The 27,355-nt window shown below is 48.7% G+C and overlaps 1 protein-coding gene across 1 annotated transcript in view; it reads left to right on the forward strand.

Moving 5' to 3' along the window:
- Positions 1–10,435: 10,435 nt before the first annotated feature.
- Positions 10,436–27,355, forward strand: part of INPP5A (inositol polyphosphate-5-phosphatase A) — a 610,446-nt gene continuing 593,526 nt past the window's right edge. The window contains exon 1 of the mRNA XM_038744152.1: positions 10,436–10,610. Within this exon, the coding sequence (XP_038600080.1) occupies positions 10,524–10,610 (87 nt within the window). The 5' untranslated portion in view covers positions 10,436–10,523. The remainder of the gene's footprint in view (positions 10,611–27,355) is intronic.

Raw genomic sequence — 27,355 nt, forward strand, 5'->3', positions numbered from 1 at the left:
TGAGCGCTTACTGTGTGCAGAGCACTGTACTAAGTGCTTGGGTGAGGACAGTATAACAATAAGTGGACACATTCCCTACTCACAATGAGCTCACGGTCTAGAGCTCATAGTCTATTACTCTATTTATTTATTTATTACTCTATTTATTTATTACTCTATTTATTTATTTTACTTGAACGTATCTATTCTATTTATTTTATTTTGTTAATATGTTTGGTTTTGTTCTCTGTCTGCCCCTTCTAGACTGTGAGCCCACTGTTGGGTAGGGACCGTCTCTATATGTTGCCACCCTGTACTTCCCAAGCGCTTAGTACAGTACTCTGCACACAATAAGTACTCAATAAATACAATTGATTGATTGATTGATTGATTGATTGATAGAGGGGGAGGCAGAGAAGTGGCATGGCTCAGTGGAAAGAGCCCAGGCTTTGGAGTCAGAGGTCCCGCCTCCGCCACTTGTCAGCTGTGTGACTTTGGGCAAGTCACTTAACTTCTCTGTGCCTCAGTTCCCTCATCTGTAAAATGGGGATTAAGACTGTGAGCCCCCCCAGGACAACCTCATCACCTTGTAACTTCCCCAGCGCTTAGAACAGTGTTTTGCACATAGTAAGTGCTTAATAAATGCCATCATATATATCTATATATATGCATATATATATTAATCTAAATAAAAAATTACAGATATGTACTTTGGAGCGGTGGGGGGTGGTGAATATAGGGAGCAAGTCAGGGAAATGTTTAGTCAGGAGGAGATGTGCCTTCATTCATTCCTTCATTCATACAATTGTATTTATTGTGCGCTTACTGTGTGCAGAGCACTGTACTAAACGCTTGGGAAGTACAAGTTGGCAACATATAGAGACGGTCCCTACCCAACAATGGGCTCACAGTCTAGAAGGGGGAGACAGACAACGAAACAAAATAAGTGGGCAGGTGTCAAGTCATCAGAACAAATAGAATTAAAGCTAAATCATCATCATTAACAAAATAAATAGAATAGTAAATATGTACAAGTAAAATGAATAGAGTAATAGATCTGTACAAACATATATACAGGTGCTGTGGGGAGGGGAAGGAGGTAGGGCGGGGGAATGGGGAGGAGGAGAGAAAAAAGCAGGCTCAGTCTGGGAAGGCCTCTTGGAGGAGGTGAGCTCTCAGTAGGGTTTTGAAGGGAGGAAGAGAGCTAGCTTCAATAAGACTCCGAAGGCAAGGAGAGCAACTGTCTGTCAGCTGTGTGACTTTGGGCAAGTCACTTAACTTCTCTGTGCCTCAGTTCCCTCACCTGTAAAATGGAGATTAAGACTGTGAGCCACCCGGGACAACCTGATCACCTTGTAACCTCCCCAGCACTTAGAACAGTGCTTTGCACATAGTAAGTGCTTAATAAATGCCATCATTATTATTATTATTATTATTATTTGAGGAAGGAGGACATTCCAGGCCAGAGGCAGGATATGGGAGAGAGGTAGGCAGCGGAATAGGCAAGATTGAGGCACACTGAGAAGGTTAGCGGCACTAGAGGAGTGAAGTGTGCAGATTGGGTTGTAGCAGGAGAGTAGCGAGATGAGGCAGGAAGGGGCCAAGGGGATTGACATGCAAAACAAAGGCTCGGTTAAGGCGGCATTCCTTAGCGGAATTCTAGCATTCCGGCTGAATGCTAGAAATCGGGTGCAGAGGCCAGTTCTGCCTGGCATGCTGCCATCAAAGAGAGGAGTGTTAATGATGTGCATTTAGCTTTAATTCTATTCTGATGACTTGACACCTTTCCACATGTTTTGTTTTGTTGTCTGTCTCCCCCTTCTAGACTGTGAGCCCGTTGTGTAGGGACCATCTCTATATGTTGCCAACTTGTACTTCTCAAGTGCTTAGGACAGTGCTCTGCACACAGTAAGCGCTCAATAAATACAATTGAATGAATGAATGAAAGTGTCTTGCCCAAGGTCACACAGCAGACAAGTGGTGAAGCTGGGATTAGAACTGTGACACTGTGAGCCCCACGAGGGACAGTGACTGTGTCCAACCCAATTTGCTTGTACCAATCCCAGAGCTTAGTAGAGTGCTTGGCACATGGTAAGAACTTAACAAATGCATGCCATTGTTATTATTATTATTATTATTATTATTATTAACTTGTCAATCTCCCACTCCAACCCAGCCCTCACACTTTGCTCCCTTAACACAAACCTCCTCACTGTATCATTCATTCATTCATTCAATCATATTTATTGAGCGCTTACTGTGTGCAGAGCACTGTACTAAGCACTTGAATAATAATAATGATGGCATTTGTTAAGCGCTTACTATGTGCAAAACACTGGTCTAAGCGCTGGGGAGGTTACAAGGAGATCAGGTTGTCCCACCTGCCTCCTCACTCACACTCCTTTCCCCTGTAAATCCATATTACTCCCTCACAGAGATCTCCGCTCTCTTGACCCCATCCATCTTTCGGAGCGCCTCACACCCCACCTCGCCTCCCTCTCCTCTCTACCCAGTCTTGATCAGATTACTGCTCTCAACTCTACCCTTTCGACTCAGCTAGACTCACTTGCTCCCCTTTCCCTTCACCGCTCTCGTACCACTAACCCACAGCCCTGGATCACTGCCACTGTCTGCCTCCTTCGCTCTTATGCTCAAGCTGCCGAACGCTGCTGGCGAAAGTCTAAACACCATGCCAACCTCGTTCACTTCAAGTTTATCCTTTCCTGTCTTAACTCAGCCCTCTCCTCTGCCAGACAAAACTATTTCTCCTCCCTCATTGACACCCATGCCCATCACCCCCGCCAGCTCTTCCGTACATTCAACTCCCTTCTCAGACCCCCGGTTCCTCCCCCTCTTCCTTCCCTCACCCCCAACGATCTGGCCTCCTACTTCATTAACAAAATTAAATCCATCAGGTCCGACCTCCCCAAAGTCACTTCCCCCCCTTCTCCGACCCCCCCGGCTCTCAACACTCTCTGCTACTCTCCCATCCTTCCCAGCAGTATCCTCAGAGGAGCTCTCCTCCCTCCTCTCAAGTGCTACTCCGGCCACCTGTGCTTCTGACCCCATTCCCTCTCATCTCATGAAATCTCTCGCTCCATCCCTTCTCCCCTCCTTAACTTCCATCTTCAACCGATAACTCTCCACTGGTTCCTTCCCCTCTGCCTTCAAACATGCCCATGTCTCTCCCATCCTAAAAAAACCCTCTCTTGACCCCACCTCACCTTCTAGTTATCGCCCCATATCCCTCCTACCATTCCTTTCCAAACTCCTTGAACGAGTTGTCTACACGCGCTGCTTTGAATTCCTCAGCACCAGCTCTCTCCTCGACCCCCTCCAGTCTGGCTTCCATCCCCTACATTCCATGGAAACTGCCCTCTCAAATGTCACCAATGACCTCCTGCTTGCCAAATCCAACGGCTCATACTCCATCCTAATCCTCCTCGACCTCTCGGCTGCCTTCGACACTGTGGACCACCCCCTTCTCCTCGATACGCTATCTGACCTTGGCTTCACAGACTCCGTCCTCTCCTAGTTCTCCTCTTATCTCTCCGGTCATTCATTCTCAGTCTCTTTTGCAGGCTCCTCCTCCCTCTCCCATCCCCTTACTGTGGAGGTTCCCCAAGTTTCAGTGCTTGGTCCCCTTCTGTTCTCGATCTACACACACTCCCTTGGTGACCTCATTCGCTCCCACAGCTTCAACTATCATCTCTACGCTGATGACACCCAGATCTACATCTCTGCCCCTGCTCTCTCCCCCTCCCTCCGGTCTCGCATCTCCTCCTGCCTTCAGGACATCTCCATCTGGATGTCCGCCCGCCACCTAAAGCTCAACATGTCGAAGACTGAACTCCTTGTCTTCCCTCCCAAACCTTGTCCTCTCCCTGACTTTCCCATCTCTGTTGACGGCACTACCATCCTTCCCGTCTCACAAGCCCGCAACCTTGGTGTCATCCTCGACTCCGCTCTCTCATTCACCCCTCACATCCAAGCCGTCACGAAAACCTGCCGGTCTCAGCTCCGCAACATTGCCAAGATCCGCCCTTTCCTCTCCATCCAAACTGCTACCCTGCTCATTCAAGCTCTCATCCTATCCCGTCTGGACTACTGCACCAGTCTTCTCTCTGATCTCCCATCCTCGTGTCTCTCTCCACTTCAATCCATACTTCATGCTGCTGCCCGGATTATCTTTGTCCAGAAACGCTCTGGGCATATTACTCCCCTCCTCAAAAATCTCCAGTGGCTACCAATCAATCTGCGCATCAGGCAGAAACTCCTCACCCTGGGCTTCAAGGCTGTCCATCACCTCGCCCCCTCCTACCTCACCTCCCTTCTCTCCTTCTACTGCCCAGCCCGCACCCTCCGCTCCTCCACCGCTAATCTCCTCACTGTACCTCGTTCTCGCCTGTCCTGCCGTCGACCCCCGGCCCACGTCATCCCCCGGGCCTGGAATGCCCTCCCTCTGCCCATCTGCCAAGCTAGCTCTCTTCCTCCCTTCAAGGCCCTGCTGAGAGCTCACCTCCTCCAGGAGGCCTTCCCAGACTGAGCCCCTTCCCTCCTCTCCCCCTCGTCCCCCTCTCCATCCCCCCATCTTACCTCCTTCCCTTCCCCACAGCACCTGTATATATGTATATATGGTTGTACATATTTATTACTCTATTTATTTATTTATTTATTTATTTTACTTGTACATTTCTATCCTATTTATTTTATTTTGTTGGTATGTTTGGTTCTGTTCTCTGTCTCCCCCTTTTAGACTGTGAGCTCACTGTTGGGTAGGGACTGTCTCTATGTGTTGCCAATTTGTACTTCCCAAGCGCTTAGTACAGTGCTCTGCACATAGTAAGCGCTCAATAAATACGATTGATTGATTGATTGATTGCTGTATTATACTCTCTCAAGCAGTTTGTACAGTGCTCTGCACACAGTGCTCAATAAATACAATTGAATGAATGAATGAATGAATATATGAGTGCTGTGTCTGACACAGATAAGATGGCACTGTTCATGGCTAGGCAGATAAGAGTTCTAGGTCAGAGAAGTTTGTTTATTCTCCCCAAAGTCATTTCTTCCCCATCCCCCAACCTTCCCCGGGAGACTTTCTATCCATTCATTCATTTGCATTTATTGAGCACTTACTGTGTGCAGAGCACCATACTAAGCGCTTGGGAGAGGATGATACAACAATGACAGTTGGATAAAAATACCCCAGCCTGAGCAGAAGAGTTCGTGTGGAGTGTGGAGGTGTGGGAGAGTGGAGCTGGGTGGGGCTGGTGTGGGGGGTTGTCGGTGGGAAGGGGGCCCAGATGTCAGTTAATTATAATAATAATAATTATGGTATTTGTTAAAAGCTTACTATGTGCCAAGCACTGTTCTAAGTGCTCCCAGGAGCAGTTGCACACTCGTGACCCCGTTGGGACCAGAAAACGTAAAGGGAAATCAGCCGCCTTCCTTCAATTCTGCCCAAAGCCCCCTCCCTGCTCCCCACTCAGTGCTCTCCCCAGCCCATCTCCTCCCAGAGGCCTTCTCTGACTAAGCCCCACTTTTCTTCTTCTCTCATTTCCTTCTGCATCACTCTGACTTGCTCCCTTTGCTCTTCCCCCTTCTCAGCCCAAACCACTTATGTCCATATCTGTCATTTTATTTATTTATGTAAAGTCTGTCTCCCCACCTCTAGACGATAAGCTCGTTGTGGGCAGGGAACATGTCTGTTTATTGTTCTATTGTATTCTCCCAAGAGCTAAGTGCAATGCTCTTTACTTAGCACTCAGTAAATCTGACCGAATACATTAATGAATGATTGAAAGCCCATCTCCTCCAAGAGGCCTTCCCTGACTAAGCCCCCCTTTCCTCTTCTCCCACTCCCTTCTGCGTCACCCTGACTTGCTTCCTTTATTCACCCCCACTCCCCCCAGTCCCACACCACTTGAGTCCGTATTTGTCAATTTATTTTTTCATATTAATGTCTGTCTCCCCCCTTCCTAGAAGCAGTGTGGCTTAGGGGAAATCAATCAATCATTTGTATTTATTGAGCGCTTACTGTGTGCAGACAACTGTACTAAGTGCTTGGGAAGTACAAGTTGGCAACATATAGAGACGGTCCCTACCCAACAGTGGGCTCACAGTCTAGAAGAGCTCAGGCTTGGGAGTCAGAGGTCATGGGTTCTAATCCCGGCTCTGCCACTTGTCAGCTGTGTGACCTTGGGCAAGTCACTTCACCTTTCTGTGCCTCAGCTCCCTCATCTGTAAAATGTGGAGGAAGCCTGGGAGCCCCATGTGGGACAACCTGATGACCTTGTATCTCCCCCGGTGCTTAGAACAGTGCTTGGCACATAGTAAGCGCTTATCATCATCATCTGGACTGTCAGCTCACTGTGGGCAGGGAATGTGGCTGTTTATTGTTGTGCTGCCCTCTCCCAAGTGCTTAGTACAGTGCTCTGCACCCAGTCAACGCTCAAGAAATACGAGGGAAAGAATGAAGGAAGTAAGGAAGGGAGGAAGGAATGAATGAATGAATGAATGAGTGGTGTTCCCTGACCCACAGCACTCGTGTATATTTGTCCATATTTATTATTCTATTAATTTTATTAATGATGTGTATATATTTCTATTTATTCTGATGACGACACCTGTCCACATGCTTCGTTTTGTTATCTGTCTCCCCCTTTTAGACTGTGAGCCCACTGTTTTTAGACTGTGAACCCACTGTTGGGTAGGGACTGTCTCTATATCAATCAATCAATCGTATTTATTGAGCGCTTACTATGTGCAGAGCACTGTACTAAGCGCTTGGGAAGTACAAATTGGCATCACATAGAGACAGTCCCTACCCAACAGTGGGCTCACAGTCTAAAAGGGGGAGACAGAGAACAGAACCAAACATACCAACAAAATAAAATAAGTAGGATAGAAATGTACAAGTAAAATAAATAAATAAATAAATAAATAGAGTAATAAATATGTACAACCATATATACATATATACAGGTGCTGTGGGGAAGGGAAGGAGGTAAGACGGGGGGATGGAGAGGGGGACGAGGGGGAGAGGAAAGAACTTGCCAACTTGCCAACTTGTACTTCCCAAGCGCTTAGTACAGTGCTCTGCACACAGTAAGCGCTCAATAAATACGATTGATGATGATGATGATGTTGCCAACTTGTACTTCCCAAGCGCTTAGTACAGTGCTCTGCACACAGTAAGAGCTCAATAAATACTTGCTCTGCACATAGTAAGCGCTCAATAAATACGATTGATGATAAATACGATTGAATGAATGAATGAATCTATAATTTTATTGATCTATTTTGATGTTATTGATGTTATTGTTTCGTTTTGTTGTCTGTCTCCTTCTTCTAGACTGTGAGCCCGTTGATGGGTAGGGACCGTCTCTATATGATGCCGACTTATACTTCCCAAGGGCTTAGTACACTACTCTGCACACAGTAAGCTCTCAATAAATAATAACAATGTTGGTATTTGTTACGCGCTTCCTGTGTGCCAAACACTGCTCTAAGCACTGGGGGGATACAAGGTAATCAAGGTTGTCCCACGTGGGGCTCACAATATCTTAGTCCCCCTGTTACAGATTAGGGAACTGAGGACCAGAGAAGTTAAGTGGAGAAGCAGCATGGCTCAGTGGAAAGAGCACAGATTTTGGAGCCAGAGGTCGTGGGTTCAAATTCCGACTCCGCCAATTGTCAGCTGTGTGACTTTGGGCAAGTCACTTAACTTCTCTGTGCCTCAGTTACCTCATCTGTCAAATGGGGATGAAGACTGTGAGCCCCACGTGGGACAACCTGATCACCTTGTAACCTCCCCAGAGCTTAGAACAGTGCTTTAGACTGTGAGCCCACTGTTGGGTAGGGACTGTCTCTATATGTTGTTAACTTGTACTTCCCAAGCGCTTAGTACAGTGCTCTGCACACAGTAAGCGCTCAATAAATACGACTGATGATGATGATGATGCTTTGCACATAGTAAGTGCTTAAAAAAAAGTGACTTGCCTAAAGTCACACAGCTGAAAAGTGGCAGAGCCGGGGTTAGAACCCATGACCTCTGACTCCCAAGCCCGGGCTCTTTCCACTGAGCCACGCTGCTTCAATAAAATACAATTGAAAGAAGGAATGAATCAAAACGATTGATTGAATGAATGAATGAATGAATGACACGCCTCCCCCGCCGGTGTCGTGACGCCTTTAAGGCCGGGCCCCGCCCCTTCTTCTCCCCCTTCGTCCCCCTCTCCATCCCCCCGTCTTACCTCCTTCCCATCCCCACAGCACCTGTATATCTGTATATATGTTTGTACATATTTATTACTCTATTTATTTATTTATTTTACTTGTACATACCTATTCTATTTATTTTATTTTGTTAATATGTTTGGTTTTGTTCTCTGTCTCCCCCTTCTAGACTGTGAGCCCACTGTTGGGTAGGGACTGTCTCTATATGTTGCCAACTTGTACTTCCCAAGCGCTTAGTACAGTGCTCTGCACACAGTAAGTGCTCAATAAATACGATTGATTGATTGATGGGAGGGGGAGGAGGAGCCTGCAAGGGAGACTGAGAATGAACGGCCGGAGAGATGGGAGGAGAACCAGGAGAGGACAGAATCTGTGAGGCCAAGGTTGGATAGCGTGTTGAGGAGAAGTGGGTGGTCCACAGTGTCGAAGGCAGCTGAGAAGTCGAGGAGGACTAGGATAGAGGAGGAGCCATTGGATTTGGCAAGCAAGAGGTCATTGGTGACCTTTGAGAGGGCAGTTTCCGTGGAGTGTAGGGGATGGAAGCCAGATTGGAGGGGGTTGAGGAGAGAGTTGGCGTTGAGGAATTCGAGGCAGCGGGTGTAGACGACTCGTTCAAGGAGTTTGGAAAGGAATGTTAGGGGGTAGATAGGGCGATAACTAGAAGGGTAGGTGGGGTCAAGAGAGGGAATTTTTAGGATGGGCAGACATGGGCATGTTTGAAGGCAGAGGGGAAGGAACAAGTGGAGAGTGAGCAGTTGAAGATGGAAGTTTAGGACGGGTGGAGGGATGGGGCGAGAGATTTCATAAGATGAGAGGGAATGGGTTCAGAAGCATAAGTGGCTGGAGTAGCACTTGAGAGGAGGGAGGAGATCTCATCTGAAGATAGGACTTAGAATAGTGCTTGGTACATAGCGCTTAATAGACTGAGCCCCCTCCTTCCTCTCCCCCTCCCCATCCCCCCTACCCTACCTCTCCACAGCACCTGTATATATGCTTGTAGCGATTTATTACTCTATTTATTTTACATGTACATATTTACTATTCTATTTATTTTATTTTGTTAATATTTTTTGTTTCGTTGTCTGTCTCCCCCTTCTAGACTGTGAGCCCGTTGTTGGGTAGGGACTATACGTTGCCAACTTGTACTTCCCTAGCGCTTAGTACCGTGCTCCGCACACAGTAAGCGCTCAATAAATACAATTGAATGAATGAATGTCCGCAGAGCGAAGCCCCGCCCCTTCCCCAGGTGACGCGGCCCCTTTAAGGCCGGGCCCCGCCCCCCGTGACGTCAGCGGAGCTCTCCCCCACTGTCCCCGGAGGCGGGGCTCCTTTAAGGTCGCCCGCCCGCCGGGCCACGCCCACGTACGTGACGTCATTGAAGCACTCCCCTACCGTCTCCGGAGGCGGGGCCCCTTTAAGGAGACCCGCCCATCGGGCCCCGCCCATCCCAGTGACGTCAGAGGAGTGCACCCCCCCCCCCCCCGGCCCCGCCGTGGGCCCGGAGCCTGGAGTAAGAGCCGGAACCCGGAGCAGGAGCAGGATCCGGAGTCGGAGCTGGAACCCGGAGCCCGGAATCCGAGCTGGAACCGGAGCCGGAGGTGCAGCAGCAGGAGCAGCAGGAGGAGGAGCACGAGGAGGAAGGGAAGGGGGAGGTGCAGGAGGAGGAGCCCGGGGGAAGAGGAGGAGGAGTCGGTGTCCCCGGCCGTGTTCCCCCGCCCCCCCCCGCCGGGAGCGGGCCATGAGCAGGGGCTCCGAGCCGCCGCCGCCGGCGGGAGCAGCAGCAGCAGCAGCAGCGTCGGGAGCAGGAGAAGCGGGAGCATCGGGAGCGGGAGCCCCGGGAGCGGGCTGTTTCCGGGCGGTCCCAGCCTAATGGCTGCGGGCGGGGAGCCGTGAGCCGGACAGACCGCACGGACCCCGCACGGACCCCTCCTCCTCCTCCGCCTCGTCCTGGCCGTGGAGGCGGCGGCCCGCGGAGCGGAGCGGGCGGCGATGAGTCGCGGGCCCGGGCCCTGCTGATGCCCCCGCGCGGGCCGCCCCGACGCCCCCCGCCCCACTGACCACCCCCCGGACACACACACACGGACGGACGGACCCCCCCCCCCCCACCAGGCCCCGGCGCGGTTTGGGGGCGGGGGGCGCCCACAGCCTCCTCCCCCTCCTCTCTCGGGTCAGGGGTCAGAGGTCAGAACCCGGGGAGGCCCCGGACCCCCCCCCCCACTCCGTTTTGGGGTGTGTGTGTTGCGTTTTTGTATTTTTTATTTATTTTGGGGGGGGGCTCGGCGGGGGTCTCCCCGCGGAGAACGATGGCGGGGAAGGCAGCGGCGGCGGCGGCATCGGGGGGCGCCGGGATCCTGCTGGTCACCGCCAACGTGGGATCGCTCTTCGACGATGTAAGTCATCGACCCGAACAGGGGGAATCCAGGGAACCCCGGGTGGGGGTGGGGGGGTGTCCTCCGTATGTCTACATGTCTGTGCATGCATGTGTGTGCATGTGTGTGCGTCCATGCACCACCCTCTGCTGTGTCCCGGGACCAGGGAACCAGGCCCGGCTGGGAAGAGCGATCTTGTCCGGGGGGTGTATTCATTCATTCAGTCGTATTTATTGAGCGCTTACTGCATGCAGATCACTGTACTAAGCGTTTGGGAAGTACAAGTTTGCAACACATAGAGACGGTCCCTCCCCAACAACGGGCTCATTCATTCATTCAGTCGTATTTACTGAGCGCTTACTGTGTGCAGAGCACTGGACTAAGCGCTTGGGAAGTACAAGTTGGCAACATCTAGAGACGGTCCCTACCCAACAGCGGGCTCACAGTCTAGAAGGGGGAACTGTGAGCCCGCTGTTGGGTAGGGACCGTCTCTATATGTTGCTAACTTGTACTTCCCATGCGCTTAGTACAGTGCTCTGCACACAGTAAGCGCTCAATAAATACGATTGATTGATTGACAGACAAGAAAGGGGAGGCTCACAGTCTAGAAGGGGGAGACAGACAACAAAACAAAACATATAAACCAAATAAAATAAATAGAATAAATATGTACAAGTAAAATAAATAGAGTAATAAATATGTACATACATATATACAGGTGCTGTGGGGAGGGGAAGGAGGTAAGGCGAGGGCGGATGGGGAGGAGGAGTAGGGGGAGAGGAAGGAGGGGGCTCAGTCTGTATATTCATTCATTCATTCAATCGTATTTATTCAGCGCGTAGTGTGCAGAGCACTGTACTAAGCGCTTGGAAGTACAAGTTGGCAACATATAGAAACGGTCCCTACCCAACAGTGGGCTCACTGTCTAGAAGACTGTGTGGGGGGAGGGGGAGCCCAGGACCCCTGGGACCTCCCCCATTCCCACCCCCACCCCACGGGGCCCGGGAGGAGGAGGAGGAGGTGGTGGTTGGGGTTCCGAGGTGGTTGGGGTTCCAAGGTGGTCCCGCCCGCCCTCTCTCCCTCAGTCCGGCCCAGCCCGGAGCCCCCCGCCTTTGCCTCTGGGCTCCGGTCCATCGCAGAGCCCCCTCCCCATCAGGGCCGGGGGCCGTGGAGCCCGTGGACCCCTGTCCAGCGCAGAGCCCCCTCCCCACCAGCCTGGGCTGGGGAAGGGGAAGGGTCAGGGACCGTGGAGCTCATGGACTCTTCCCCTCACAGAGCCCCCCTAATAATAATAATGATGCCATTTATTAAGCACTTACTATATGCAAAGCACTGTTCTAAGCACAGGGGAGGTTACAAGGTGATCAGGTTGTCCCACGGGGGGCTCAATCTTAATCCCCATTTTACAGATGAGGGAACTGAGGCCCAGAGAATTTAAGTGACTTGCCCAAAGTCGCACAGCTGACAATTGGCGGAGCTGGGGTTTGAACTCATGACCTCTGAGTCCAAAGCCTGTGCTCTTTCCACTGAGCCAGGCTGCTTCTTTGCCCCGTATCAGTCTTGCCCCTCACAGAGCCCCCCTTCCAGTCTTGGCTGGGCCCAGGTTGGGGGTGAGGGGGCCTCGGGACTTGGGCAGGCCAGGGTCCCGGCCAAACGACCCCCACTCACCCAGCTCCCCGGGGCCGAGAAGGCCTCTTTTCTCTTGGCCAGTTAGTCAGCCTTCACCTTGTCTGCAACTCTGGGCCCTGGACAGCCGTATCTTTAGAAGCCCTTGTGTGTGCCCACACCTACATGACAGAACCATTCGTGCGGCCCACATATACATGGCAGAAGCACTCGTGCGTGCTCACACACACGACAGAAACACCTGTGTATGCACACACATACATGACAATAATAATAGTAATGGCATTTATTAAGCGCTTACTATGTGCAAAGCACTGTTCTAAGCTCTAGGGAGGTTACAAGGTGATCAGGTTGTCCCACATGGGGCTCACAGTCTTAATCCCCATTTTACAGATGAGGGAACTGAGGCACAGAGAAGTGAAGTGACATGCCCAAAATCACACAGCTGACAAGTGGTGGAGCTGGGATTTGAACCCATGACCTCTGACTCCAAAGCCCAGGCTCTTGCCACTGAGCCACGCTGCTTCTCTAAAAGAGAAGCACTCATTCTCATTCTCTCTCTCTCTCTCTCTCTCTCTCTCTCTCTCTCTCTCTCTCTCTCTCTCTCTCTCTCTCTCTCTCTCTCTCTCTCTCTCTCTCTCTCTCTCTCTCTCTCTCTCTCTCTCTCTCTCTCTCTCTCTCTCTCTCTCTCTCTCTCTCTCTCTCTCTCTCTCTCTCTCTCTCTCCTCTCCCTCTCCCTCTCCCTCTCCCTCTCCCTCCCCCCCCCCGCACATACATGGATGGGCCACTCCAGCGCTCTGTGCACAGTAAGCGCTCAATAAATACCGTGGATTGAGGGGCAGTGACTCGCTCAGAAAGCAGAGTTGTGAACCGTCCAAGGAATCTACCCCATTCAGCATCAAGAAATAGTATGGGTTTACAGGCTAGAGTCACTTTTACTAAGCACTTTATTGCAATGCCCGGGGAAAGGTTTGGTTCAGATCCTGTCCCTGGACTACCAGGAGGCTGTGTATGTGGGGGGTGGGCAGGGAGCGATGGAGGAAGGACAGGCACACACGTAGGGAAATGTCATTTATTACAGGGACAGGGAAGCTGGGCTGTCCAAGGCCACCTTAGATTCCCCTCCGGTTTCACTCTTAAAAGTAGAGCATTTCATTGGTGCTTTAAAATAATCCGACCGACCCCACGTTCAGATTGAAGCACAGAATTTGACTCCTAATGGTATGCTTAGGGATACTTTTCATTACTGAGGTTTATTTTTTTGTGCGTGTGACTGCATATTTCTATCTTCCCTTGGCCCCCCTTTCTCCCCCCCCCCCCCCCCCCCCCCCCCCCCCGCCCATTGGCAAGACTTGAAATCAACACCGTGTGGCCCGACGGCTCAGCAGCTTTCCCGACAGAATGACTGACCAGGGTTTCTGAACCCCAGCTTGTTTTACCATTAATCGCTCCCCTTAGCTCTCTGGCTCAAGAGTAATCCTGCATGATCTGTCGGATTCCCACAGAGGTGATGTTTTTGTTTTTCTTCATTATTTGGAATCTGCAAAGATGAGGCTGCTTTTGTTGGACGTGCTTGTAGAAACATGTATGGAGTGGGTGCATTTTTGGAGAAGCGTTATTTATGCTCTTGGTAAGCCTTTCATTTTTCTTGCATGTCACTCAGTGTATCACAGTTTGAGTCAGATGGGTTCAGATCCTAAAGTCGTGGCTTCAAAACCTCAGAAATATCAAGAAAGTATAGACTGGTGTAGCTTTGTGTTCTCCAAGGAGAAAGAATTTTGCTGGGCCCACATTCCTTCCCATGACTTCAACCGAGTCTGCCACCCGGCTTTCTGTTGTGTTCAAAGGGTGTGCGCGTGAAACCTCTGTTGGTTGGCGTTGCCTTTCGAACAGATATATGACTCGCTTTGGTTTAGCGACATCTCGTCTGTCTGTCTCTTGTTTCAAAAGGTTGAAAATGAAATCGTCACAATCGCCTTGCCCTGAAAGAGGCACTGCTTTTTCAGAACCGAGACAAACACGTTCAGCGATGTGATTTTTTCGATGATACAGTATCAGCTCATCACCCTGGCTAGTTTCTTTTCTGTTCAGCCTGTTGAAGGGACAGAATTTATGGTAGGCTGGATGCCTTGGACTTTCAGCCTCAAATCAAAAACCGAAGGCACTTAGGGCTGTTAACCGGTACTTACTATTGGTGACCTTAGTCTCTCCGTTAAAGTTTGGCCTTTGCTTTCACGTTACATCGATGCCTTTTGATAAAAGCAGTTTTCAAGAAACATAGCGAGCTGCAGGGTTTTCAGCCCCATCCCAGCCTTCTTCGGGAGAGCTCGAAGGAGGGGAAATGGGATAATTCGGGGGTTCCTACCCAAACGTGCTTCAGGAAGTAAGGGAACAGTCATTGCTCTTCTGCTTTCTGGTCAGATCACCTAGAGCTACATTGCCCTGGCTGTGTTTTGCGGCACAGGAAACCAGATTTTAATTTTTAATCATTCAGCCCCTCTTGAATGCTTAGAGGTGTTACAAACCCTAGGGGAAAGATTGAATGGATGCGTACATAACTTGATCATTTGAGAGAGGCTTGAAGGTACAGAGAGGTCTGTTCATTCGTTCAGATTGAACTCCATTCAAGCGCTTAGTACAGTGCTCTGCACACAGTAAGGACTCAGTAAATATGATTGATTGAATGAATGAATGCATTAAGATGTGCTCCCAGAATTGGAGACTGAAAGAGATCTTTGGAATGGTTTGACTTTGTCAGATCCTTGGATTTGGGAGTGGATTTCCTCACTGCTTGTCGGTCTCATTGAAAGCAAACCGAACTTGTAATGAGATGTTATCCTCTCCCAAGCCCCTACTAATGATGGTATTTGTTAAGTGCTTACTATGTGCCAAGCACTGTTCTAAGCTCTAAGCACTGCTCTAAGCGCTGCTGTGCACACAGTAAGCAGTCAGTAAATGCAATTTAATGAATGAATGGTTTCCTGGATTTAAGCCCTTAAACAGAGGTCAGAGGTTCTTTCTCATGGGGTTGGATTTGTTGGGGGATAGGGGGAGGGGAGAAACTATTAGTTATGGATGGATAAATTAGGGGACAGAGTTCCTTTGCCAGGAGTAATTAGTCTTAGCTTGAGAATATTCTTTTTTTGTTTGCTTGTTTTGTTTCTATCCATGACTTTAGTAGTCTTTCTAAGTTTAAAATAAAAAGAGAACCACATCCTAGAGAAATAGGCTTCCTTACCGATCAACCCACGCTGTAAAGGTGAACCTAGGACCGGCCCAGCTGCTACTTATAGCTCCACCCTGGGAGAGGACCATTTAGCAAGCGCTTAGTACAGTGCAGAGCACTCAGCAAGCGCTTAGTGCAGTGTTCTGCACACAGTAAGCGCTCAGTAAATACGATTGAATGAATACAGAGGGCGGCATCTAGGAAAACGTATATTGGGACATCTTCGCAATTGCCCAAGGCAGACTTGCGATATGTCGCCGCTCAGAGTTTCTTTAGGTGGTTCAAATTCAGGCTGAAGCTGCTCTTCTGCAAGTAGGAGAAACTAGAGCTTGCTCTCCAGATTTGACTGTAAAGAGTTTGGGGACGACAGTATTCTGTACTGCGTTGGAATACCGTTGGCAGATTGCAGTTCATTCATTCAGTTGCATTTATTGATCGCTCATTGGGTGTAAAGCCCTGTGGTAAGTACTTGGAAGGGTGCAAAATAACAAACAGACACATTCCCTGCCCACAACGAGCTTCTAGTGTAGAGGGGGAGGCGGACATTAAGACACATAAATTACAGATAGGTATAAAAGATAAACAGTCATAGGAGTGATAATAATAATGGCATTTGTTTTATGTATATATGTATATATGTTTGTACATATTACTCTATTTTACTTGTACATATCTATTCTATTTATTTTATTTTGTTAATATGTTTGGTTTTGTTCTCTGTCTCCCCCTTCTAGACTGTGAGCCCACTGTTGGGTAGGGACTGTCTCTATATGTTGCCAACTTGTACTTCCCAAGCGCTTAGTACAGTGCTCTGCACACAGTAAGCGCTCAATAAGTACGATTGATTGATTGATTGATTGATTAAGCACGTCCTGTATGTCAAGCACCATTGGAAGTCGGGTTGAACGCAGTCCCTGTCCCATGTGGGGCTCACAGTCTTGATTCCCATTTTCCAGACGAGATAACCGAGGCCCAGAGAAGTGAAGTGACTTGCCCCAGGTCACACAGCAGACAAATAGCGGAGCTGAGATTACAACCCAGGGCCTTCTGACACCCAGGCCCGGGCTCTAGCCACTAGGCCACGCTGCTTCTTCAGCCTTACCAACTCTGCTTGTAACCCAAGTGACTTGCCCCAGTTCACACAGCAGACAAATAGCGGAGCTGAGATTACAACCCAGGGCCTTCTGACACCCAGGCCCGGGTTCTAGCCACTAGGCCACGCTGCTTCTTCAGCCTTACAGACTCTGCTTGTAACCCAAGCATGTCTGCTTCTGAGGATTATAGTCTTTAGGTGCTGACCTGACATGAATGAATGGGATGTAGAATTTGTATGGGGTGATTGACTATGAGCGGAGCTGTTCCTTCTTGAGGATAGGTGTCAACTGTATTATACTCTCCCAAGTATACTACTGAGAGCTCACCTCCTCCAAGAGGCCTTCCCAGACTGAGCCCCCTTTTTCCTCTCCTCCTCCCCATCCCCCCACCCTACCTCCTTCCCCTCCCCACAGCACCTTTATATATGTTTGTACAGATTTATTACTCTATTTATTTTACTTGTACATATTTACTATTGTATTTATTTTGTTAATGATGTACATCTAGCTTTAATTCTGTTTGTTCTGATGACTTAACACCTGTCCACATGTTTTGTTTTGTTGTCAGTCCCCCCATTCTAGACTGTGAGCCCGTTGTTGGGTAGGGACTGTCTCTATATGTTGCCAACTTGTACTTCCCAAGCGCTTAGTACAGTGCTGTGCACACAGTAAGCGCTCAATAAATACGATTGAATGAATGAATGAACAAGTTGGCAACATATAGAGATGGTCCCTACCCAACAGCGGGTTCACAGTCTAGAAGACTATATGTTGCCGACTTGTATTTCCCAAGTGCTTAGTACAGTGCTCTGCACACGGTAAGCACTCAATAAATATGATTGAATGAATGAATGAAAGTGCCAAGTACAATGCTCCGCACGCAGCACAGAGTTGAAGCAGTGTGGTTTGGTGGAAAAGGAATGGGCCTGGGAATCAGGTGACCTGGGTTCTACTCCCAGCTCCGCCAGTTGGTGCCTGCTGGGTGATTTTTGGGCAGTTTCCTCTTCTGAAAAATGGTAAATGGGGGATGAAATACCTGTTCTTTTCCCCTCTCCACCACAGTCTGAAAGCCCCACGTGGATCAGAGGCTGTTTCCAATCTGAGTATCTCATACTTGACCCCAGTGCTTAGAGTGGTGTAAGCTCTCTTCTAGACTGTAAGGGAATGTGTCTGTTTATTGTTCTGTTACATTCTCCCAAGCGTTTAGTACAGTGCTCTGCACATGGTAAGCACTCAGTAAATACATTCGAATGAAAGCAGGCAATAGTGCTGAGCCAGTACCATTACGATGATTGAGATTATTATTCCAGTAGATAACTCTTCTAGACTGTGAGCCCACCTAGACTGTGAGCCCACTGTTGGGTAGGGACTGTCTCTATATGTTGCCAACTTGTACTTTCCAAGCGCTTAGTACAGTGCTCTGCACCCAGTAAACGCTCAATAAATACGATTGAATGAATGAACGAATTCAGTAAATACAATCCATTGGATTGGTCAGGTCTTTGTTGCTTGGAGCATTGTTTAACAGATGAGAGTGGCTATTGGAGGCTTACTGGGAAGAACACAGGCCTGTGAGTTAGAGGACCTGACTTCTAATCCCGCCTCCACCTGCCGAAGAGTGACCTTAGGCAAGTCACTTAACTTCCTTGTGTCTTGGCTTCCTCATCTGTAGAAAGGGAATTCAGTACCTGTTCTTCCTCCCACTTAGGTTGTGAAGACCTGTGTGGGGTGGGGACTGTGGCCAACATACTTGGATTGTATTTACCTCAGCATTTAGTAGAGTTCTTGGCACAGAGTAAGCTCTTTAGAAATGCCACGATTATTGCAGTTATTATTAGTATTTATGAGAGTGCAGACTGTGACTGCTCCCAAATCACATAGGTGTTTACCTGGTATATATTTCTAGTTTTTATCAAATGGTCATTATAGGGAAAGTGGATGCAATTTATTTGTCCGATTTCTAGACTGTGAGCCCACTGTTGGGTAGGGACCGTCTCTATATGTTGCCAACTTGTACTTCCCAAGCGCTTAGTACAGTGCTCTGCACATAGTAAGTGCTCAATAAATACGATTGATTGATTGAGCGCTTAGTACAATGCTCTGCACATAGTAAGTGCTCAATAAATACGATTGATTGATTGATTAATAGTGGTATTTGTTAAGCGCCTACTTTGGGTCAGTTGCTGGACTAAGCACTGAGGTACTTACCAGAAGATCAGGTCCGATAGAGTCCCTGCCCCTCATGGGGCTCACAGTTTAAGGGGAGAGAGACCAGCAACATGGCCTAGTGGCTAGAGCTCGGGTCTGGGAGTCAGAAGGACCTGGGTTCTAATTCCGGCTCCACCACTTGTCTGCTGTGTGACCTTAGGCAAGTTCCTTGACTTCTCTGGACCTCAGTTCCCTCCTTTATGAAAGGGGGATTAAGCCTGTGGGCCCCATGAGGGACAGGGACCGTATCCAACCTTATTACTTTGTATCTACACCAGCGCATAGAACAGTGCCTGCCATATAATAAGCGCTTAACAAATACCACAATTATTAGTATTGACCCCCTTTTCACAGATGGGGAAACCGAGGCACAGAGCAGTTAAGTGATTTTTCCATGGTTACCCAGCAGCCAAGTGGCGAAGCTAGGATTGGAACCCAGGTCTACCGACTCTCAGGCCCGGGCTCGTCCCCCAGGCCCTGCTGCAGGGAGACGAGTGTCAAAATACCTCCCTGGATGGGAAGCCACTACCTCACCCACGAGAAGCAAATTTTGCCAGGATGGTGCGCTCGGACACTAATGGCTGGTTCGGTTCCTTGGAGTTGGCGGCATTGGGCAAGTCACTTAATTTCTCTGTGCCTCAGTTACCTCATCTGTAACTGATGAGGTTACTAACTCAGCCCTAACTGAAACATGGTTGTCTCCGGATGACACGGTCTCTTCTGCTGCTCTCTCCAGTGGAGGCCTCTTCGTCTCCCACTCCCCCAGACTCACCGGAAAAGGAGGAGGTGTCGGTTTCCTTCTCGCCCCCCAATGTCGTTTTCGCACTATCCCTCCTCCCCCTTACCTTTCCTTCCCTTCCTTTGAAGCTCACATTATTCGCCTCTACCACCCCCTCCAGATTCTTGTAGCCGTCATCTACCGCCCCCCCCGCCCGACCTCCAACTTCTTTAACGATTTTGACCCCTTCCTCACCTTCCTTCTCTCCTTTTCCATGCTCACTCTGATCCTCGGAGACTTCAACATCCACATGGATATCCCTGATGACTCCTCTGCCGCCCGTTTTCTATCTCTCCTTGACGCTGCCAACCTCTTGCTCCACCCCACCTCACCCACTCACCAACTCATAGGTCATACCCTCGACCTCATCATCTCCTACCGCTGCACTGTGTCCACCCTCACCAACTCTAAAATCCCTCTCTCTGATCATAATCTTCCCACCTGCCTCCTCACTCACACTCCTTTCCCCTGTAAATCCGTATTACTCCCTCACAGAGATCTCCGCTCTCTTGACCCCATCCATCTTTCTGAGCGCCTCACACCTCACCTCGCCTCCCTCTCCTCTCTACCCAGTCTTGATGATCAGATTACTACTCTCAACTCTACCCTTTCTACTCAGCTAGACTCACTCGCTCCCCTTTCCCTTCGCCACTGTCGTACCACTAACCCACAGCCCTGGATCACTGCCACTGTCCGCCTTCTTCGCTCTTATGCTTGAGCTGCCGAACATGCTGGCGAAAGTCTAGACACCATGCCAACTTCGTTCACTTCAAGTTTATCCTTTCCTGCCTTAACACAGCCCTCTCCTCTGCCAGACAAAACTATTTCTCCTCCCTTATTGACACCCATGCCCATCATCCCCCTCAGCTCTTCTGTACATTCAACTCCCTTCTCAGACCCCCGGTTCCTCCCCCTCCTCCTTCCCTCACCCACAACGATCTGGCCTCCTGTTTCATTAACAAAATTAAATCCATCGGGTCCGACCTCCCCAAAGTCACTTCCCCCGCTTCTCCAACCCCCCGGCTCTCAACACTCTCTGCTACTCTCCCATCCTTCCCAGCAGTATCCTCAGAGGAGCTCTCCTCCCTCCTCTCAAGTGCTACTCCGGCCACCTGTGCTTCTGACCCCATTCCTTCTCATCTCATGAAATCTCTCGCTCCATCCCTTCTTCCCTCCTTAACTTCCATCTTCAACCACTCACTCTCCACTGGTTCCTTCCCCTCTGCCTTCAAACATGCCCATGTCTCTCCCATCCTAAAAAAACCCTCTCTTGACCCCACCTCACCTTCCAGTTATCACCCCATATCCCTCCTACCATTCCTTTCCAAACTCCTTGAACGAGTTGTCTACAAGCGCTGCCTCAAATTCCTCAATACCAACTCTCTCCTCGACCCCCTCCAGTCTGGCTTCCGTCCCCTACATTCCACGGAATCTGCCCTCTCAAAGGTCACCGATGACCTCCTGCTTGCCAAATCCAACGGCTCATACTCTATCCTAATCCTCCTCGACCTCTCAGCTGCCTTCTACACTGTGGACCACCCCCTTCTCCTCAACACGCTATCCAACCTTGGCTTCACAGACTCCGTCCTCTCCTGGTTCTCCTCTTATCTCTCCGGTCGTTCATTCTCAGTCTCTTTTGCAGGCTCCTCCTCCCCCTCCCATCCCGTTACTGTGGGGGTTCCCCAAGGTTCAGTTCTTGGTCCCCTTCTGTTCTCGATCTACACTCACTCCCTTGGTGACCCCATTCGCTCCCACGGCTTCAACTATCATGTCTACGCTGATGACACCCAGATCTACATCTCTGCCCCTGCTCTCTCCCCCTCCCTCCAGGGTCGCATCTCCTCCTGTCTTCAGGACATCTCCATCTGGATGTCTGCCCGCCACCTAAAACTCAACATGTCCAAGACTGAACTGCTTGTCTTCCCTCCCAAACCCTGCCCTCTCCCTGACTTTCCCATCACTGTTGACGGCAGTACCATCCTTCCCGTCTCACAAGCCCGCAACCTTGGTGTCATCCTCGACTCCGCTCTCTCATTCACCCCTCACATCCAAGCTGTCACCAAAACCTGCCGGTCTCAGCTCCGCAACATTGCCAAGATCCACCCTTTCCTCTCCATCCAAACTGCTACCCAGCTCGTTCAAGCTCTCATCCTATCCTGTCTGGACTACTGCATCAGCCTTCTCTGTGTGATCTCCCATCCTCGTGTCTCTCCCCACTTCAATCCATACTTCATGCTGCTGCCCGGATTGTCTTTGTCCAGAAACGCTCTGGGCATGTTACTCCCCTCCTCAAAAATCTCCAATGGCTACCAATCAATCTGCGCATCAGGCAGAAACTCCTCACCCTGGGCTTCAAGGCTCTCCATCACCTCGCCCCCTCCTACCTCACCTCCCTTCTCTCCTTCTACAGCGCACCCCGCACCCTCCGCTCCTCTGCCGCTAATCTCCGCACCGTGCCTTGTTCTCGCCTGTCCCACCATTGACCCCTGGCCCATGTCCTCCCCCTGGCCTGGAATGCCATACCTGTGCCCATCCGCCAAGCTATCTCTCTTCCCCCCTTCAAGGCCCTACTGAGAGCTCACCTCCTCCAGGAGGCCTTCCCAGACTGAGCCCCTTCCTTCCTCTCCCCCTCGTCCCCCTCTCCATCCCCCCGTCTTACCTCCTTCCGTTCCCCACAGCACCTGTATATATGTATATATGTTTGTACATATTTATTACTCTATTTATTTATTTATTTTACTTGTACATATCTATTCTATTTATTTTGTTAATATGTTTGGTTTTGTTCTCTGTCTCCCCCTTCTAGACTGTGAGCCCACTGTTGGGTAGGGACTGTCTCTATATGTTGCCACCTTGTACTTCCCAAGTGCTTGGTACAGTGCTCTGCACACAGTAAGCACTTAATAAATACAATTCATTGATTGATTGATCTGTAAAATGGGGATTAAGACTGTGAGCTCCATGTGGGACAGTCTGATTTCCTTGTATTCCCCCCAGTGCTTAGAACAGTGCTTGGCACATAGTAAGCGCTTAACAAATGCTATTATTATTAGCTCACTCACTGGACAACTGACTTCTGGGGCCAGAACCCCCCTAAGGAAACAGTCTTTTGATCTTCCACCTGCGAAGGGGTCTGTGTTGGTTGATGGCGTTCTGGCTGGTCGGCAAACGCTGACCTTCTCTTATCCTCCCGGGGACCGTTTGTCATCCGCATCCAGCATAAGGCTGGAGCCTGTGGGGGAGGGTGGGTTTAGGAATTTGCCAGAAAAATGCAACTACCAAGCAGTGAGTTCTGCTTCCAGACCTCTGCAAGCTGATGGAATCAGGAGTTTCTCTTTAGCTGTCCAGGGAATGGAAGGATTCAGCCTGCTGGCGAGGATTCATTTATTCATTCAGTATGCATGACATGTAAGCTCGTTGTGGGCAGGGAATGTGTCTGTTACCTTGTTCCATTGTACTCTCCCAAGCGCTTAGTGCACTGCTCTGCACACAGTAAGTGGTCAATAAATGCTGTTGAATGAATTGGGCGGGGGAGGTGGCCCTGCAGACTGGATTTCACTGTGGGCCAGGAACGTGTCTGCTAAAACTGTTGTATTGTACTCGCCCAAGTGCTTATTACAGTGCCCTGCAAACTGTAAGCACTCAATAAATACCACCAATTGATTGAAGTCGAAACTTTTTTTTTCTTTTTAATGATACTTGTTGAGCACTCACTGTGTTCTAAACACTGGGGTAGGTAGAAATTAAGCAGGTCAGACACAGTCCCCATCCGCCTTTGGGCTCACAGTCTAAGTCGGAGGGAGAACGGGTAGCGAATCCTCATTTTGCTGTTGAGGAACCTGAGGCCAGGGAAGTAAAGTGAGTTGCCCAAGGACACAGAGCAAGCAAGTGACAGAGCTGGGATTAGAACCCAGGTCCTCTGGTGTCCAGGCCCGTGCTCTATCCACTAGGCCACACTGCTTTCCTGTTCCCCAAAACGAGCTCTTAAAATTCTTTCTTCTGATGATGTGAAAAACCAAGGGTGGCCACTGTCATTCATTCAGTGGTATTTATTGAGTGCTTACTGTGTGAAGAGCACTGTACTGAGCATTTGGGAAAGGACAGTACACAGCTATAACAGACACCATTCTCCATCCACAATTCTCCATTCTCCATTCTCCATCTAGTGGGAGTTCCCTCCCACTAGAGTAGATAAAAAATATGACCATTCTGGCTACTTAGCATGTATTTATCCTTTATTAGAAATGTTCCCCCAACCCTTACATCCTTTTTCTTTTGGCGGGGTGGGCAGTTTTGAATTTTGGTTCCCAGTTCTAGTTCTGTTTCTGTCAGTCAGTCAATAGTACTTAGAACTACTTACTCAGTTCTTAGAACAGTGCTTTGCACATAGTAAGCGCTTAACAAATACCATCATCATCAATAATATTTACTGAGCACTTACTGTGTACGGATCACTTGTACTAAACGATTGGGAGGGCAAAATGCAGCAAAGTTGGTGGGCCCGTTCCCTGCCCATAACATGCATACAGCCAGAGGGGGAGATAAATATTAATATATATCTATGCTTTGTAAACTATTTGTAATCACTTGGAACAAAATGTGACTTTAAAAGTAACTAGCTTTAAGGTCAGTTTTATACATGTCCTGAATACTCTGCTGCTTTCTCCATCTGTGAATTTGTTTTAGTGTTGGTTTTCTCCAACTAGATTGTAAACCTTTTGTGGGTAGGGATCTTTTCTACCGGTTCTGTTGTATTGTACTTTCCCATGTGCTTAGTGAAGCAGCGTGGCTCAGTGGAAAGAGCCTGGACTTTGGAGTCAGAGATCATAGGTTCGAATCCCGGCTCCGCCACATGTCTGCTGTGTGACCTTGGGTAAGTCACTTAACTTCTCTGAGCCTCAGTTACCTCATCTGTAAAATGGGGATTAAGACTGTGAGCCCCACATGAGACAACCTCATTACCTTGTTTCCCCTCCCCAGCGCTTAGAACAGTGCTTTGCACATAGTAAGTGCTCAATAAATACGATTGAATGAATGAATGAATGAACAATCATCATTCTGTTTGTACAGCTCTAATTCTGGCTGGTTCACACTGAGCCCCCTTAAATAATGATGGCATGTATTAAGTGCTTACTGTGTGCAAGCGCTGTTCTAAGCACTGGGAAGGTTACAAGGTGATCAGGTTGTCCCACAAGGGGGGCTCACAGTCTTCATCCCCATTTTATAGATGAGGTAACTGAGGCACAGAGAAGTTAAGTGACTTGCCCAAAGTCACACAGCTGACAAGTGGCGGAGCCAGAATTTGAACCCATGACCCCTGACTCCAAAGCCCGGGCTCTTTCCACTGAGCTATGCTGCTTCCCCTTTTTCCTCTCCTCCTCCCCATTCCCCCTGCCCTGCCTCCCTCCCCACAGCACTTGTATATATGTTTGTACAGATTTATTACTCTATTTTACTTGTACATATTTACTATTCTATTTATTTTGTTAATGGTGTGCATCTAGCTTTAATTCTATTTGTTCTGATGACTTTGACACCCATTTACGTGTTTTGTTTTGTTGTCTGTCTCCCCCTTCTAGACTGTGAGCCTGTTGTTGGGAAGGGACCGTCTCTATATGTTGCTGACTTGTACTTCCCAAGCGCTTAGTACAGTGCTCTGCACATAGAAAGCGCTCAATAAATACGATTGAATGAATGAAAGTAAGCGCTTAACAAATGCCATTATTATTATTGTTATTATTACAGTGCTGTGCACACAGTAAATGTCCACGTTTATCGGTAAATGGTATAGTATGTGAATAAGATAACATTTTCCTTTCCCCATGGTACCAAATATTAATTAAATTCATTAATTTTTGGATTCAGTAATTCAGAAGTGCTCAATAAATACAATTGATAAAGCAGTTGTATTTGAACACTTACTTTGTGCAGAGCACTGTACTAAGGGCTTGGGAGAGGACAACAGAACAGTAAAGCAGATGCATTCCCTGCTCACAAGGAGCTTACGGTCTGGGGCTGGGCCGGGGCAGCGACAGACATCAGTACAATTACATAAAGCCTGGTGTGGGCAGGAATTGTTTCTCTTTATTGCTGGATTGTACTTTTCAAGCATGTGGTACAGTGCTCTGCACACAGTAAGTGCTCAATATGCTTGAATGAATGAAATAAATGACAGGTATGGACATAAGTGCTGTGGGGCTGAGGGAGAGGTGGATAAAATGTGCCAAGCCAAGTGATATTGAGGGCCTACTTACAGTTCATTCAATTGTATTTATTGGGTGCTTACTGTGTGCAAAACATCATATTTAGTGCTTGGGAGAGCACAGTATAACATCAGACACATTCCCTGCCCACAACGAGCGCACAGTCTAGAGGGGGAGACAGACATTAATGTAGATAAATAAATTATAGATATGTGTACATGTAAACAGCATGCAAAGCTCTGTACTGACCACTGAGGAAAAGGTAAATTCCCAATACTTGGTTCATTGCTTGGGATTTCTGATTTGTATTGTATACTTAGAGTCTCTCCAGTATGAAAAGTTATTCTCCAGCCCTTCTGAGCTAAAATAAAAAGAACCTACTGCCCTGCTAGTCTTTTTTGTTACCTCGAAAGGGTTTTCAGTTTCACTGGAACATATTTTTCTTTTCTGTGTCTGTTTTTTTCTCTCTTCTTCCTCTGCAAGTTTATGCTTCTGTATTGCTTTTATTGCAGTAGGTAAGAATGCGATTGTTGGATTGACTCCAATATCACCAACAACTTTGGTACACAAACAAGGAAGTAGAGAGACGGCGTCTTTTTCTAGTCATAAACTCGGTGGGTAGCAGCAGTGTTTGGCACAGTCTTGGTAGAGTGGCATGACATTTAGTGGCAATGCTGGGAAACTTCTGGTATTGGAGGAATTGCATTGCTGTGTCTTTTGAGTTTCTTGGAGAAAAAGGGCAGCATAATAGAGAAGCAGCATGGTCTAGTGGATAGAGCCCTGGCCTGGGAGTCAGAAGGATCTGGATTCTAATCCCAGCTCTGCCACTTGTCTGCTGTAAGACCTTGGGCAAGTCACTTCACTTCTCTGGGCTTCAGTTCCCTCATCTGGGAAATGGGATGAAGAGCGTGAGCCCCATGTGGGACACGGACTGTGTCCAACTCGATTACTTTGTGCCTCTCCCAGGGCTTAGAACAGTGCTTGGCACATAATAAGCGCTTAACAAATAACATTTAAAAAAAATTGGTCGTAGGAGCTTGCTTAGGGACCAAATCCCCGATCTGTCTGTGTCTGCTGTACAGCCCATACATAACCTTCACTGCATCAATCAATCAGTGGTATTTATTGAGTGCTTACTCTGTGCAGAGCACTGTACTAAGCGCTTGGGAGAGTACAGTGCAACAGGTTTAGCAGGCATGTTCCCTGCCCATAACAAGCTCATAATCTAGAGGGAGAGACAGACGTCTACATGAAGAAATAATTTCTTTATAACATATGATTTAAAGATATGGGCATAAGTTGCTGTGGGGTTGGGGGTGGGGCGAATATCAAATGTCCAAAGGTCACCGAGCCAAGTGCACAGATGACGCAGGAGGGAGAGGGAGCTGGGGAAAAGAGGGCCTAATCCAGGAAGCCCTCTTGGAGGAGATGGAACATATATAAGGCTCGAAAAGTGGGGGAGTTCCTACAGAGAAGATCCAGTTTGGCTCCAGTTTTCCAGCCTGGAATATAACCTGATTGCCTGTCCGGGGTGCAGACAGGGAAAAGCACATTTAAACAAAAGAGTCCTGGCTCTGCCGCTTGTCGGCTTCTGACCTTGGACAAGTCATTTCACTTCTCTGGGCTTCAGT

The sequence above is a fragment of the Tachyglossus aculeatus genome, chromosome 3 (assembly GCF_015852505.1).
Source record: "Tachyglossus aculeatus isolate mTacAcu1 chromosome 3, mTacAcu1.pri, whole genome shotgun sequence".
NCBI lineage: Eukaryota > Metazoa > Chordata > Mammalia > Monotremata > Tachyglossidae > Tachyglossus > Tachyglossus aculeatus.